The sequence below is a fragment of the Polychytrium aggregatum genome (assembly GCF_025602895.1).
Source record: "Polychytrium aggregatum strain JEL109 chromosome Unknown BJ171scaffold_45, whole genome shotgun sequence".
NCBI lineage: Eukaryota > Fungi > Chytridiomycota > Chytridiomycetes > Polychytriales > Polychytrium > Polychytrium aggregatum.
Genome location: NW_026516247.1, coordinates 38,111 through 54,419, shown reverse-complemented (window position 1 = coordinate 54,419; position 16,309 = coordinate 38,111). Strand labels below are relative to the sequence as shown.

Genomic DNA, 16,309 nt, shown 5'->3' with positions numbered 1-16,309 from the left:
GTTTTGAGACGCGACCGAGGGCCGAGGACGCTCTCGCCGCGCTCTCGCCCCCACCGGCTTCTCGGCGGCCCTCGCTCGTCAGCCCGGCTGCGAATCGGCACAACCGGCTCGAGCAACCATCGCATCGAGCGGCATCGAGCGGCATCGACATCGGCATCGACATCGCCATCAACATCGCCATCGATACCGGCATTGGCATCGACATAGGATCATCCCACATCGGCATCGACACACTTGCATCAGCGTCCCCCCGGCACATAGCCCTGCATTCGTCCGGATCGGCCTGATCCAGCGTCATCGCCCAACACTGCTCCGTTGCAGATCCAATCCGCAAAGCTGCATCCCAACCGCCATGGAAGCTTCCCCACACCGCCGACATTCGGTTGTCTCGGACACCCCCTCGGACGGGGCTGTTTCCCGGAAGAGGCGAATCAGACCCCTGAAGGAGCCCTCGCTCTCGGCCGAGCCGCCATCTCCAATCAAGCTCAGACAGTCGTCGGAACCCCTGCGGGGCCAGCAAGACGACCTCATACAGCATAGCTGCGGCCATGGCCGGCGCTCCTCGCATGAATCGCCTCTCGATCATGGCTCCGGGCGATCGGCTCGCGCCGCCCAGGACGACAAACCTCGGGAAGAGATCGCCCTCGAGGAGCTCTATCCGGATCTCGACATCCAGCTGCCGATTCGTGTGCGCAGGTATGTCGCAAAGAACCAACCTCATTTAGGAGAGTCAGACGATCGCTCGGTACCCGTCGATCCGGCCGTCGATCCGGCCGTGGATCCGGCCATCGACGAGCCGCAGCCGGTGCTATCCGCCGAAATCAAAGGCGAGCCCATGGAAGATGTCGACGGCCCACCCTTGGAGAACGGCCAGGGCGAGAAAGATGTCGGCGCAACCGCTGGTCCGTGGGCCCGATTGAACGACGAAAACCGCCAGCACCGATTCTGGCAGCCACCGTCTTCGCCGCTATCTGGCGATGAAGACGGATCACACCTGCCCACCATCATTCCCTCGCTGCGCGAGCTGATGCCAAACGTCCGTCCTCCCGAGCCGAGTTTCCGCCGAATCGACTGCGTCCATGCCATACCGGAGCCTGAGTCAGAGCCGCAGACGCCCAGTAATGTGCTCAAAATCGCCGATCGGCCCTTTATTCGATATCTGGGTAGGCTGCCGTCTTGCGCAGATTGTCCATGACGCGCAGAATCCTCAAACTTGCCCATAGAGATGTGCCTGCTGCTCTCATAGCAGCTGCGGATCTGCCATGCAGACCAAAGTTGTCCGCGTCGAGGCATTTCGCCTCGCCTCACTCTGTCTGTTCTGAATGCAGATCCCTCCGAGGATGAACTGGCAAGCCGCATCGAATACGATATGGACGAGCAAGGTATGTTGTGTTTGAATCGACAGTCGTCTTGCCCCCATGTGATGCACCTGGAATGGCTGGAGCCAGAGACAGCGCAGCTGATCTGTCGGTGCGCTTTTGCAGATCAAGTGTGGCTTGCCTCGCTCAACGAGGAGCGCAAGATGCACAGCCTTCCGCTCCTGACCGAAGAGAATTTCGAACTCATCATGGATCTGCTCGAAAAGGAATGGTTCGAGTTGGTATGTTGAATGACAAGTCGCGTTGCCTGGCATGGTACTGCACAATGCTCTTGACTCAAGGAGAGTGTGGATAGATTGCGCTGTGCGAATGCCGCACTATGCATGCAGCTGTGTGGGCAACCGACTGCCCGCCTGCTTCGTTTCACGACAGCTCTTTATCTCACGTCTCGCCTCATTTGCGGCTTTGCTTCGGATCACGGCCTCGCAATCATCGCAGACCAAGGATCTTCCGAAAGGAAGCAAGGGGCAGGTCCCCGTGCCCGAGGACTGTCCCTGTGCGATTTGCGACGACGCTGAGTGCGAAAACAGCAACGCCATTGTGTTCTGCGATGGCTGCAATCTCGCAGTTCATCAGGGTACGCCCATCACCCCGCTGCACAGTTGGTGCTTAGGCACCATCCCGGCTGCTGCAAATCATGAACTAACGTCAAGATTCCCACCCGTCGCCAAAGACTGCTATGGCATCCCATATATCCCCGAAGGCCAGTGGCTCTGTCGCAAATGCATGATCAATCCTGAAGCCAAAGTGGTAGGCGTCTGAAGCATACTCGATTTCTTGAAACGCACGCTGGATGCATCGCTGACAACCCGCAACCAACCGATGGCTCCCAGGCGTGTATCTTCTGCCCAGTGGAGGGCGGGGCCTTCAAGCAGACGACGACCAACCAGTGGGCACATCTTTTGTGTGCACTGTTTATACCCGAAGTCATCATATCGAACACCATATATATGGAGCCCATCGACAACATTGATAAAGTGCCGCGCGATCGCTGGAAGCTGGTGCGTACGCTAACCGGAGGCAGCCTGCCCCGTTGCTATATCGGTCTCTCGGCGAACAGTCGCAATGCGCGGCCCGCGACTCTAACGCTGTGCCCAACTTTTTCGCTGACGACACCCAGGTGTGCTGCATTTGCAAGAAGAAGATGGGTGCGTGCATCCAGTGCAGCAATAAGAGTTGCTTTCTTGCTTTCCACGTCATGTGTGCTCGCGAGGCGGGACTATACATGAAGATGAAGGCCGGTTCGCCACAGGACAGCAACGGCCTCCGTGTTTTGTGTGATCGCCATGCGCCGGTAAGCTGCATGGGCTACCAATTCAATTGGTGCTGTACGACAGATCGCCGATGGCGCTCCATCATTGACAGCACACTCACTGGTCCTGCTTTCGCTATATGTTTAGAAGGAGCACCGCGAAAAGACTCACCACGATCTGTCTGGCCGGCACTCTGTTGGCGCAGGCAGGGATGGCTCGGCCAAGAGCAACGGCCATACCGACGATGAGTTCGCCGACATATCAGGCAGCACCGCTTCTACATCCGGTGCCCACCAGTCCGTCATGGGACCTTCTGCAAGCTCCACTCCCGGAGCAGCCCCGATCAAGGGAAACAGGAGCTTTTTCGATGCGCCGCGGATTCCGATCTACATCCTGAACAAAATCCGCGAACACAGCGGCAAGCGCTTCGCCTCGATCAAGAAATCCAACTTCCTCGAGGTCCTTGCCAAGTACTGGGCACTGAAGCGGGAGTCTCGGCGGGGGGCACCGCTGCTCAAGCGACTGCATCTGGAAGTAAGTCGAGGATGGTACCGATGCATTACTGTCCCGAACGCGATGTCTGACGCATTCGCACTCTGGCATTTCGTGTGGCATCTATTGCCCTCAGCCATGGACAGCAACGACATCGGCAAACCAGGAGGACGAGATGATCAGTGCCAAGCGCTACGAGTTCCTCGTGCGCTTCCGAACCGACCTCGAAAAAGTGCGGACACTGTGTGAGCTCGTCCGAAAGCGTGAACGCGAAAAGCTCAAGCTGTACGGTGTGTACAAGGAGTACATTGAGCAGGTTCTGCTGCCCCAGACCCGAATCTTCCGGGCTGTGCTTGAAGAGTTCAAAAAGTATGTTTCACGCGGTGCCGCTGGAGGCATCTTGCCGCTGTGTCAACAAAACTTGACAGTCGTGCTGCGATGTGCCGGAAGGGGCTGTTGATCCGCCATGCTGCTAGCCATGCTGTTCTGCACCGACTGCTCATGGTCTGCTGAGTGAGTCACAGGAACGCATGCCACTGACTCCCTTGGCATGTCGCCCGGATTATCCGTCAGGCTGGACAGTCGCAAGTTCTTCCTCCACCCAGTATCGCTGTTTGATGTTCCAGATTATCTGGATGTTGTAAAGTCGCCGATGGACATGTCCCTGATATCCAAGCGCATCGAAAAGTACGAGTACGAAGACCTGAATCAACTCTGGGTACGTCAGTGTCTGCCGCGCGGCAATGTTGGCTGTTGTCGCGCCGACAAGTGGGGTATTGTGGTCTCACCTGAGCTCAAGGACGCCCCCAATGCACGGCATCGCGGCCAATGTTCGGCCACAGATCTCGTCACATGCATACTCAGACGACTGTTTCCGTTCCTCCCTCCCATCTCCGGCTCCAGACCGACCTGACTTTGATCTGGGAGAACGCCATGCTCTATAATAGGTCCGATACCCTGTACTGGAAGGCTGCTGACCGACTAAGGAAGGCAGCGAAAGTCCTGTATCCCGAGTACAAGTTTCGGTGTGAGGTGCTCGCGCAACACGATGCCGCTCGGCGGCTCATGAGCTACCGGCCACTGCTGGAGCTGTTTGGGTACGGAGACCCAACCGGCGACCGGCTTGCAAAGGAGGCTCTTGCTGAGCAGCACACAGACAACCAGGCTCTGGTTGCCGCAACTTCAACGTCGCCGCGAAAGTCGCCTCGCCGTCATAAGGCAACCCACGGAGGCTCGGTATCCTCTACTCGAAGACGAGCAGCGCCGCAGGAATACAGCGGTGGTAAAGTCCTCTTTGAGGACTTTGTCGCGAGCGATGCTGGTCCGGAAGAGACGAGGGATGGACAACTGCCCGATCAGACTCTGCCAGATGGCAGCGAAGCCACAGCGGACAAGAACCGGCGAGTCAAGCGACCAAAGACCACTGACGTTCCCCAAGCTACCCCGCGAAGCAGCAAGAGATTGCTGGAACTGCGATCAGCCACTCCGGGTGGCCACAGACAGACGACGCTTGTAGCAGACTCATCTCCGGTGGCGGTCCATTCCCACGATGGCGAGCACCAAATGGATATCGATGCGTTGCCAGAGACAGTAGAGGCTCCGAAAGCTCCAGATATGCTGTCTGGCCGACTCGCCACGCCACGGAAGCGCTCGCAGCGGATTCAGGACCGAGCAGGAGAATCGGCGAGATCACGAGAGTCAGAGCCTGCTCTCGTTACTCCTACCGCGGCTCCCGTCAGCGAAGGCAGGTCGCGGGCGCCCAACAACAGCACAGAGAAGTCAGGCTCTTCGCCCGCAGAGACAGAGGGAGCCACGCCCCCCTCGCGGTCAAAACGACGCATCGACGAACCTGCAACTCCGATGCCCGCGGATGGATTGTCGACAGACCAAAGGCTGCCCCTAGCGACACCAACACCATCCTCGAGGCGAAAGAGAGATCGACCATCGACATCCAGTACGGCACAGACCGTAGAGACTCCGGAACCAAGCAAAGGACGCACCAGAGGCTCGTCGTCGCTCCGTGAATCAGGCCGGCCTTCAGCAAGTGTCCTTGCAGAAGCAAAAGCACTGGCCGACGAAACTACCGAGTCCGACTCTGGCCGAGCAACCGAGCCCCCTTCCAATGACGCCGCGGAGAGCGGCTCTACTGATGCGACAGAAGTATTGGTGCCCGCTGCTCCTGCCGACGGCGCAGCAGGCACAACACCGGCATCTGCTCCAAGCGAGGATCCGGCCCCTCGGTCAACGGCCGCAACACGACCCCGAACCCGATCCAGGAGGCCCTCGACGTCGCCCTCCAAGCAAGCTTCGTCTCAGACATTGCAACTTTCCACCGAGCCCGAGTCGACTCTATCAGCGCCATCGGCTTCCAAGCCAGCCTCGAGGGCCGTTTCACCGGAAACCAACGAGATGGCATCGCTATTGCTTGCACTGCCGCAGTCTCAGACCGTCTTGATGCCCGATGAGGTGCACCCGAGGAGGACTCTGCGCAAAGGATCCGGCGCACACCACCTGCGCTTTGCGGAGGGACCACTGCCGCGCATCCCCAGAGCCAATCTGGATGACTCGACCGAGATCCTCGATGTCATCCGCAAAACACGACCAATGTCGCTGGAGCCAGAGGATCTGCCTGAAGGATCGGACAGCACAGGATCCTCCCGTGCATCGTCACCATAACAGAATACAGCACGCAGTATGATTCATCCTGTGCAGGCCGAGAGCGGGGATGGGAGCACAACTTGAGGTCCTTTCGGCAAGAGCTCAGACGGCGATCGCATGCGGTCGCTGTCGATGCGACCCAAGGCTTTCGCAAGCCAAACAGCAAATGGCGGCGCGGTGAGTGGCTTCGGCCTGAACGAAATGCAGCCAAGAGTATCTCGGCGCACTGGCCTGGCTTTGTCCAACGCCGTTACTGGCATGACGGCCGATATATATTCAGAAAAATCGAGCACCGCACCCCTCCTCTTCGATCGAGCGGCGGTGTGAAAGTCAAGTGTGTGGTACATGGTCGTGGTGATGTTACGAGTCCACAAATCGTCTCCTGGATGCCCATCCCGTAGAGTCCGTCCAGGGCTCCATATCTCTGCGGTATATCTCCCCTCCCTCGGTCGAGTCCATCAAAACAGTGCGAGCCCCGATCGACAGCGCTCCATCCCCACAAGCCATCCACATGTTGAAAAGTTCCGTTTCGGTATGTGGGAGCCCCGCTCACGTGGTAGCCCCTGATTCAGGGGGTGTGGTTGCGTCGGCGACATTGTCCTGCCTGCCTGCCGATGCGACCTTTGCAGCCGACCCTTGCCCTCGCCCTACCTCGGCCTTCTCCAAACAACCCATCTGCGACTCTCCCCATCTCAAACCGAAAAACTGACCAGCCCTTCTGATCCCTCCGCGCGGCCTTTGCTCCTGAGTAAGACCGCGAGTGGAAGTCCGGTGCGGGTGAATGCTCGGTTCAGCGATGGCCTCCAGATGCGATTACTGGTTGCCGTTTGATTGCACGGGCTTTGGATTGCATTCGCTCTGCATTACATGCGAGCCCGCATGCCGATCTGCTCACCCCATCCCTTGCATGCTCTCTCGACCTCTGGCCATCGCGGTGCTTGATGGCTGCCGCGCTTGCTTTCACCCCCCCCCGTCATTCCCACGTTCAGCGCAGCCCCACCATGAGTCTGGAATACGGAACAATTCCTCGTTTAGATAGCAGTATCTTCAGCGGCCTCGAGAGCGAGAATCCAAGCGTGCGCCTTAATTCCGTCGAAGCACTCCGGGCTGAGCTGAAGCAAAACCACCTCCCGATCGTGTCGACAAGCAACTTTACGGATCTGTCCACGTTGTTCTCGCGCCTCAAGTCCCGCATCTCGGACTCAAATCCAAAAGTATCGATCGAGACCCTCAACTTTTTGATCGAGCTGATCCCTCTCCTGGTTGGTCGATCGAGAAACGGCAGCAAGACCCACAGCCGTAGCAGCAGCGTCAGTGACGACCGTACTGATGGGAGCGGCGACAGCAACGACGAAGCCGATAGCTATACCATCTCTCCCGCTGAAGCCGCATTTGCAATCCTGCTTCCAACGATCGTGGTCTCGCTTGGCCACCCAAAGTTCTTGGTGCGCAAGGCCGCCTTCGAGACTTTCCAGGCGTACCTGCGGCACGCCAGCAGCGCCGAAATGGCCGTTTCCTGCCTCGTAAAATACGGAATCGAGAACGAGGATTGGCGGGTCCGTAAGGAAGCCATCGACGCTGCCCTTGTGGTGATGGATCAGGATAGCGGCAGCTGGGACTTTGACCAGCTTGTCGGCGGCTTGGTCGGTCGCCTTCGGGATGTGTCGGATGCTGTCGTCAACAGCGCCGGCAAGGCCCTCGCTCATCTCGTGGAGCTCTTTGGCGACGCCTCCATTCAGGAGTCTGTCCAGATGCTTGGGCCAACTCAAAAACAGCTCTACAAAGTGTTCCGCTCCAATCCGCAAGGCATGGGTGGCAAGCTCGTGGCCTCTGCAAGCCCTCACTCGGCGGCAGAGCCCTCTGGGAGAACAAAGCAGCCGGCGTTGCCCCGGAGAGTTGGAGTCTCCTTGGAAGCCCATGCCCTCGACGAGGCATCTGGATATCGCGCGCAAGCAGACCAGAGCATCAAGATCCTGGGCAAGGGCCAGCACGGCGGCTCGGGTGGGGCCCTGAACCTGGAGTTTGGCTTCGTGCCGCTCTCGATTATCGCCCGGCTACAAGTCGACGGGGACTGGAAGACTCGGGCGGCCGCCATCGAAGAGCTGCAGGACCTGTGCTTCCGCGACGACAACCAAACCACGCTCCGGCCCCACCTCAGGTCGTTTCTCAGCTTTTTGAGCGTACTCATGGGTGACCACAATTTCAAGATCTCTCTAACGGCTCTGCATATCCTCGGGAGGATGGCCAAGGACATGGGCGAGGACATGCGGCCGCACCTCAGCGCCGTGATTGCATCGCTCATCGAAAAGTTTGCAGACAACAAAATGGTCATGCGCCAGACAGCCATGAAGATCACTACGCTGCTGATGACCATCCACTCTCCCAAGAGCGTCCTGGCATGTCTCCTGCGGAGTCTCGGCCACCCTCATCCAAGAGTACGAGAAGAAATTGTCAATTGCATCACCACGGCGCTTCTGAACTTTGAGGTTCGCAACTTTGATGTGCCGTCGCTGGTCGTCGATTTGCTGACAGCTCTGCGCGACCCAAAGGCCAAGGTCAAGTACGTCACCGTCGAAGCATACTCGGTCATCTCGTCCTTCATCACCCCAGAGCGCCTGCTTCGAATGCTGAGGGAGTATGGCGTCGACGACGAAACGCTGCAGCTACTGCTCCTCCGATTCTCTGATCCGACAATCCCACAGCTAAACGCCGACGGGCTGGTCGAGCACATCATCTCCCGTTCCAACACAACGACGCCTCGGCCGCTGTCTCAACTCTCACTGGCCAACGACGCCGCTCCCTTCCCTACAATTCAGCGCTCACCAGCCAAGCCTTCGACTGATGTACGACAGCAAATCGTCCTGACTTCGCCCACGACCCAATGCTCGATTTCGTCTCGGCGCTCTAGTGTTCCCACCGAGAGGGACGACGCCAGCACCGCATACCACCCAAGTCGTTCATCGTCAACAGCTGCTGATATGCGCCGGGTCGCACCACCAGCAGTCTTCGCAAAGCCGCCGCGGGAAACCCCCAGCCGCGCTGGCCGTGGTCTCAGTCGCCAAGCTCTGTTTTCGCCTGACGCCTCAACCGCAATCGCCTCAGAGATCGGTGACGATGACAAGCCGTCTCCGCCCCGACGGTACTCGAGCATGTCTTCTACACCCCCCGGTCACTCTGACGAGGTCAGCGATGCCAGTCCGTCGGCAAGGACGACTACCACGGTCAGCTATGGCTCTGGCTACTCACAGACTACTTCGACCGGGTCCTCGGACTATATTGAGCTCAAGAGCGACTCGAGTTTGCCCAGCTCAGCCCAAGGGTCCGATCGCCGCCAGACGCTGAGTCCCGGCTGTGTACTGGCGCCGGGAGCAGGATCCAGACGCTTTTCCGAATCGAATCCAGCACCTCGCCCTGGATTTGACCCCGCGATGGGCAGCAGGGTAGTTACGGCAACGGCGCGTGCGGGCTTTGAGCGTCCCAAGCTCCCGCGTATCCGCAGCGTGAGTGCTGCTGTCTCGGATGAACTTGACCCCATTGCAGAGAACAGTCACGACCATATGCAGCTGGATGCAGCACGCTCAACATCATCCATGTCCGAGCCGATTTTGGTGGCTCCTTCGAGTACCATCATCGAAATCGACCGTCCTTGGAAAAATCAGGGTCCACAGACACACCGTGCTGCCCCACACCGGCGCGAAGCCTCATCTGACAGCGCGAACTTGCTGCATGGACAAACTCCTGCGATGCCACGCCTGGGAAGCCAAAAGGACCACCCACATTCCAAATCCTCAGAGCCGCATTGGCGGAGCCCTTCCGACGAGACAGATCCATCAGCAAGTCACAGAGATCCCGCATATATGCCGTTCGTGCGAAGCAGCCCAAAGCCAAGGGCAGCAGCTTCCTGTGCACCATCGAAAGAAAGCAAATCTCCTCTGCCGAGTACTCGCAGAAATGTTGACAAAGCAACTCATCTCATCACTACCGATGCTACGCATTCCATCGCATATCATACACTGACTGATACCCATGAAAGCTGCTCGATATCGGTTGCGGCAGAGCCGTCGACTCTATCACGGAGTGTCTTGACTCACAACGATGACGATCTTCCAACCTATGGATCGCATAAACTAAGTGGGGTCCTGGAGTCCCTTGATGATTCGAAGCGCGAACGAAACGCTCCGTCTGGAAGGCAGCACATTCTTGACAATGCCGGGGAAGGGTATGTACCGACACTGGCGTCAAGAAAAGCATTGCCAACCACCAAGACCAGGGACCCAAGCCGATCGCACGAGCGACGGGCAACGGTGAGCGAAGGGCAGCTAGCCTTGAGTCAAGATGAGAGGAGCAGCGATCTCGCGCCGTCGTCGGAGACCGTTATGGTACCTGGCAGTAGGCAAGCCACTGCTGAGAGACCGGCGATATACACAATGCAGGAGAGAGATACAGATCGTTCGGCTCAAGCCTTCTCCCATGCACGAGATGCCCAGGACTCGGCAAACATTCCAACGGCATTCCTCAGAAAGGAGACCAACACTGCAATCAATGCCGACAAGCCTGGGGATCAAGAACTCCCAGCCAAACCGGTGCGTTCCGTGAAGCGAGCTGCGACGACCAAGATCGATCAACCGGAAAAAAGCAGCCACGTCGACCATCAAATCCAAGGCCATCAGCCTGCCGCTGCTTCAAACTCGATGCGAACGCAAAAGTCGCAGCAACCCGGCCAGAACGAAAGAGGTGAATCACACGAAGCAACCGAGAGCCACAACAAGCCATCCAACAAAGCAGCCGATTATGCGCTGCAAAAGCATGTCGCCGCCCTCGAGTCCCCTCCAAGTGTCACCCGAGAAAAGCCCAAGACCAAGTCTGGCCTTCAGCCCGGACGGAAACCCGACCACACCAAGCCTGCCACGATGCCAGCCGACCAGCAGTTCCGCGATGCCCTAGCGATTCTCAAATCGGAGCAAGAGTGGGATGTCAAATCGCGAGCGCTGGAGAGCCTGCGAGGAATCCTGGACGATCGTCCAGACATGTTCCAGACACAGCTCCATGAACTAGTGCTATCGGTGGTAGGCCAGGTGCAGAATCTGCGATCGTCGGTCTCAAAAGTGGCGATTGGATTGCTCGGAGACATGTTTGTCAAGCTTGGCAAAGCCATGGAAGCAGACTTGGACATCACCACGGCCACTCTACTCAAGAAGCTCGGAGAGGGCGGGTTCATCATTGAAGAGGCCGACAAGGCGCTTTCCCTTATGAGCGGGGCCGTTGGACCGGCTCGTCTCGTCACGGCCGTTCTGCCCAATGCCGACCACAAAAACACAGTCGTTCGCACCAAGGTTGCCACGCTGCTCTCTCGGGCGATTGTCGGGATGGGCGAGGGTCAGGCAGTCAAGTATCTGCAGCCTATGGAAGCCGACAGGCTATTTACGGTGCTGGTTCAGTTTCTTCGGGATGGATCGAGTGAAACCCGACAGGCAGCACGCCAGATTGTGCAGTCGTTGTCCAAGCTCCCTGAATTTGACAAAGCGGTCGAGAAGAGTCTTCCACCTTCAAGCGTCCGTGAAATCCGGGATGCACAGCGACAAGCGAGCAAGAGCGCCCGTGACTCGACGCAGCAGCTAGTCAAGTCAGACTCAAACATCGGACCATGTGGGTTTGCAATCACACAGCTTATCATTATTAGCGCAATGAGGGGTTGCTGTGTGCTGATTTTGACATTCGAATGGATCGCATCTGCACAGCTGAACAAGGGCGGGCTTCACGATCGCTCTCACGCCAAAAGAGCACAAAGTCTAGAATCAAACTCAAGGAGGTCGCCGACGACGAGATGGAAAGGCTGCAAGGGCTATACGCTGAGATGACATCCAGCGGTATGGCCGCGCGTTGTCGATAGCACTGTCTGCCCAGCCAATGACCGTCTCGATTCTTGTGCCCCATCTCCGATGCGACTGGAGAGGAAACCAGCGCTCATATCAAATTTTGTCCTTCAGATTGGAAACAGCGCCACGATGGACTGGTAAAAACGGCGGAGCTGATTCAGAGCAGCGGCGAGATTATCGAATCGACCCATATGGTCAAAGTGGTGGACCACATCAACGAGCGCATCAAGGACGGCAACAGCAAGGTGGCTCTGTGTGCTCTCCAGTGCTTCGATGCACTCTTACCGATGCTCAAGGTATAGTCGAACAAATCCCCACCATTGTTACTGCACGAATGGTACCAAGAGCGGAATGCGATGTTCCTTGAGGGGGGGGTCGTTTGGTTCACAATGGACGTCACTGATGCGACCATTTTACTCGGACGCTGCCAATCAGGATCGCGCGGATATATATGTTGCCAACATAGTTCCAACAGTCACCAATCTCGTTGGGTCGTCAAATCTTCCACTTCGAACAGCGGCAGGCCAGACGCTGGACCGGCTGGTTGACCATACCGACAATGCGTTGCTCCTGCAGAGCCTGACGAGCATTGCCCAATACGGAACAAACGCCAAGGTCAAGGCCGCCGTAGTCGAAAAAATGATAGGTGAGACAAAATAGGCGCCGCCACCGCTAAGTTGATGTGGTCAAGCGGACGGTGGCATCTTGGCAGGATCGAGGGTGATCGATCGGCCATGAGCCGCTGCTCTGTGGCTGTTGCAGATGATCCGTATGGTCTCGAGACGATGCGGCGGTCTTGGGTGCATCGAGACTGAAAGCTATTCACCATGTGCCCGATGCAGTTCTATGCCAAAATCTCTACTCTTCCAAGCCCCAGCTGGTCACCAAAGTGGTTCTGCCCGTTTCGCTGAAACTGCTCCCTGATAACCGCTCCGAGATCAAGAGTGCCAACGCCAGGCTCGTGCGGGCTCTATATTCGATGATCGGGCCCGAGTTCTTTCAGTACACACAGAACGTTGGGCCTGACGGACAGACTCGCATTATGGCGATACTGGAATGAGTTGTGGTCAGCAGCAGTCAGGAACAGTGTTCTATTGAGCTCAAATGTTGCAGGATCAGGTACTGTCATGATCTGACAAACTAGTCGGAGCTTGCTCCGAAATGTACAGTATAATAAGATTCGTGCTGACGAAGCGCCGAGAGAGTAAACTTCATTGAGTATCCGGTTGGCCAATGGAGGTGTCGGAGAGAGTAGCATCCAATTTTTTCGTGAGCTTCACAACTGCAGGATGAGCTGCAGACCCATAGACCTTCTGATAGATGTCGCGTGCCCTGGAAAACAGCTCGCGAGCCTGGATCCGGTTTCCTCGCCTTTGTTCCAGCCGGCCAATGTTATCCAGGGCGACAGCAACGTCGTGGTGATCGTCGGTGCCGTACACCTTCGTAGCCACCTTATATGCCTGCCAGTAGCACCTTAGCGCCTCGTCATCGTTCTTCAGTTCCACATTCACGTTTCCCAGCTGTAGCAGACCAGTGGATATCTCGGGGTGCTCGTGGGTGCCATAGATTCGGTATCGTATGTCGAGTGACTCTTGCAAGTACACCAGTGCATCGTTGAATCTCAGCTGCAGCCTGGCGACTGTGCCCAGCCCATTCAGCGCCCGAGATACAATGGGGTGATTGCGTGAGTCGTAGATTTTGACTGCAATATCAAGCGACTCTTGGTAGTGCTCGATAGCGTCTCCCAACCGGCCCTGAGCACGGGCAACGTCCCCCATTTCACTGAGCGTACGGGCGAACTGAGGATGATTGCGGGACTTGAACACGGTATTGGCGATGGAAAGAGACTCCTGATAGTATTGCATGGCATCGTCAAAGCGATCTTGAAAGAGGGCCACCGAGCCCATGCCGCTCAGAATATGGATGAATATCGGGTGCTCTCGGGTCTTGTACACCTTGGATGCAATGTCGAGCGATCGCTGATAAAACTGAAGGGCGTCGTTCATTCGGCCTTGCTGGTACGAAATCATACCCATGTTTCCCAGGATTGCGACAATCGACCGGTGATTTTCTGACCGGTGAATTTTGGAGTACACGTCAAGCGACAGCTGGTAGTACCGCTGGGCTGCTTTCACATCGCCCTGGCTAAAATACGCGTTTCCAAGGTATGTATAAGCCTGGGCCACGTTCGGATGGCTTTCGGTGCAACAAAATGCCTTGATTCGGTCGAGGTTGCTGAGCAACACGTGAATAGCTTTGCCATATTGTGCTTGACCGTGGGCCAACATTGAGATTCGGAAAACAAGCAGCGGATGCAGTTTGCTCGAGTACTCTTCCGGAATCGCGATGGCAGAATAAGTATCAAGGTGGCTCGAGAACTTGAGTGCTTTGGCGTCAAGCGAGTCCGTCATCGAAATCAACACGTTGCCAATCAGACGCCGGGCCTCCTCTGCGTTGAGCTCCTCACGCTTTTGGATATACTCTCTGGCAACGAATTGAGTCAGCGAGTGGGTCGAGTACAGCCCTTCGGCTCCGCTTCGGAGAAGGCCGCTTTGGATCACCATCTTGATCAGATCAGTCACTGTGATGAGACAATGTCAGCAACACGCAGCCGCGGTGCTCGGTCGCATCCTGTGTGCATCTCCACGCAGCACAACTCACCATCGGTCTTGAGCTCCATCTTCTGCACGATCTCCTTGATCAGCTCGAACTGGATGTTGGTCGGCGCCACCAGACTGAGGGCACCGAACAGCCTGGCCGCCTCGATGCCTTCATTCCCTCGCTTCATAATCGAGTCCAGCGACAGATCCACAATCACCTTGAGCGACGACCGAGTCTCGTCCTCGCCATCCTGCTCCTCGAGGACCTTGGAGAACAGCCGCTCGATCTCGGACAGCGGCACCTCGTTGTTCTCGTAGAAGGTCATGAATGTCTGAATAACGAGCGGATATCCGTCGATCTTGGTCATGATTCGCTTGAGAGCCTCTCGAGCCTCTTCGGTAACAATCCTCTCGGCAAAGACAGATGACGTTGACAGAATGTAGTTCAGGGTGGTTGTATCGTCCCAGTTACCCAGGCGGAGTGGGTCATGTCTATATCCAGGGTTCTTGGCTTTGACAGCACTGGCGAATGCACCGGGAGGCAGCGAGGCCAGTCGGGTCGTCACCACCACATCGCCGCTGAACCCGACCGACTTGGAGTGCTCAAACACAGAGTCGACCACGCCGATGTCATCGACATTGTCGAGCACCAGGAGATAGCCGCGTGTCTTGGCGAGGAACTTGGCGGCATGCTTCTTGACCTTCTCTGGCTCGACACCATCAAACAGTTCGCACAGCCCATCGAGGGCAGTCGACTCGGTCGAGCAGTTGATCCAGAAGACTTGGTTGTACTGCGGCTTGATGCCGATGGTCTCGTCTTTGACGGTTTTGAGGTCGTCCTTGTTGCTGACGTCGAGGGTGCCCATCATGAAGTGGAGAATCTGGAGGGCCAGGACGGACTTGCCCATGCCGCCCATGCCCGAGATGACGGCGCGGCCAGTCAGGGTGAGCTGCTTGAGCAAGGTGTCGAGGTGGGCGGGATCGACTCGGAACTTGGAGTCGCAGAAGAGCGAGTCGTAGAGTGCGATTTTGGTGGCGGAATCGACTTGCACGGGGTGGAGCAGGTTGAGGATGCGGTAGACTCGCTGGTGCATCTGGTCGGGACGAATGCCAAACATCTGGATCTGGTTCATTCTGCCGAGGGTTTCCTTGACCGAGGCAAAGGCCGGGTCGTCGGGGAGAGACACCTTGTGCGGTAGGAAGGGAGTGAAGACATCGACGCCGTCCTTGGTCTCCTTGGTGGCGATTCCGAGGGGAAGGACAGGCAGAGCGGGATTGGCATCCTTGAGGTCGAGGGCGGTCTTGATTTCGAGGACGACATTGTCCTCCTGGCTCGAGAGGACCTTGTCCTTCATCAGGTCCATCGAAGCCTGGCTGAGGAGGAGGATAACGGCCTTGCTCTTGGGGAGGGCACCAAGAAAGCCGTCTCGCCAGTCGCGGGCGTCGACGAGGCAGTCGACATCGTGGAAGACAGCAAGCGGTTTGCCGTATCGACGGAGGGCAGCCAAGGAGAGCATCTGCTTGAGTTCCCTGGCGGTGTCTGCATCGGTGGCGACCCGGTACGAGAGGAACAGGTCGTGGTCGGGGCCGTGGTTGTTGCAGGCGTAGAGCCGGCTGCCGGTGGCGGTCAACATGGCTGGATGGGTATCGTTGGACTGGCGATGGCCGAGCAAGCGGGCAGAGAGGCTGGCCACGATGATGGAGACGAACTGGTGCGGGTGGCGGAGCACCTGATTCCGCCTGAGTGACGGTCGCGGTCGCTGTGAAAGCTATTCGTCTCACAGAATGGGCGAGAACGAAGAACGCGCTCTCGGGTCACCTCGGTCGGCGAGAGGCCTCTCGCCGTCACACACACTTTACACACACACACGACCATGATCGGCCGATGGAAATGTGGCAGAGCGGAGTTCGGACATGGCCCATCGCTGTTCCCACCACCAAGCCCGTTGCCCCTTCGGCCTCTCTTCTCACATCCCAAGCCCACATCGCACTCTCGCCCTTCCCAATATCAGTATGGCGCACCAGAGGCTGTCCACTCCATATATCAACGG

The 16,309-nt window shown here is 57.3% G+C and overlaps 3 protein-coding genes across 3 annotated transcripts; 2 read left to right on the top strand and 1 right to left on the bottom strand.

The window, feature by feature from the left end:
- Positions 1 to 122: 122 nt before the first annotated feature.
- On the top strand, positions 123 to 6,072 carry BJ171DRAFT_570819 (uncharacterized protein). Its single transcript, XM_053113661.1, has 11 exons — positions 123 to 1,163; positions 1,329 to 1,382; positions 1,485 to 1,600; positions 1,818 to 1,956; positions 2,053 to 2,129; positions 2,213 to 2,380; positions 2,500 to 2,673; positions 2,780 to 3,166; positions 3,261 to 3,493; positions 3,698 to 3,842; positions 4,028 to 6,072. The coding sequence occupies exons 1-11, from the start codon at positions 353 to 355 to the stop codon at positions 5,798 to 5,800; spliced, it is 4,077 nt and encodes a 1,358-aa protein (XP_052962905.1). The 5' UTR covers positions 123 to 352; the 3' UTR covers positions 5,801 to 6,072.
- Positions 6,073 to 7,179: 1,107 nt separating this feature from the next.
- Positions 7,180 to 12,794, top strand: BJ171DRAFT_224285 (armadillo-type protein). Its single transcript, XM_053106520.1, has 5 exons — positions 7,180 to 11,428; positions 11,521 to 11,649; positions 11,770 to 11,954; positions 12,094 to 12,304; positions 12,501 to 12,794. The coding sequence occupies exons 1-5, from the start codon at positions 7,288 to 7,290 to the stop codon at positions 12,716 to 12,718; spliced, it is 4,884 nt and encodes a 1,627-aa protein (XP_052962904.1). The 5' UTR covers positions 7,180 to 7,287; the 3' UTR covers positions 12,719 to 12,794.
- Positions 12,795 to 12,869: 75 nt separating this feature from the next.
- BJ171DRAFT_570816 (uncharacterized protein) lies at positions 12,870 to 15,955 on the bottom strand (the record flags this gene model as incomplete). The annotated part of the gene is made up of 2 exons (XM_053113660.1): positions 14,320 to 15,955; positions 12,870 to 14,239 (listed from the first exon to the last, which is right to left on the bottom strand). Exons 1-2 carry the CDS (start codon positions 15,890 to 15,892, stop codon positions 12,870 to 12,872), a joined length of 2,943 nt encoding a protein of 980 aa, XP_052962903.1. The 5' UTR covers positions 15,893 to 15,955.
- Between the last annotated feature and the right edge of the window lie 354 nt (positions 15,956 to 16,309).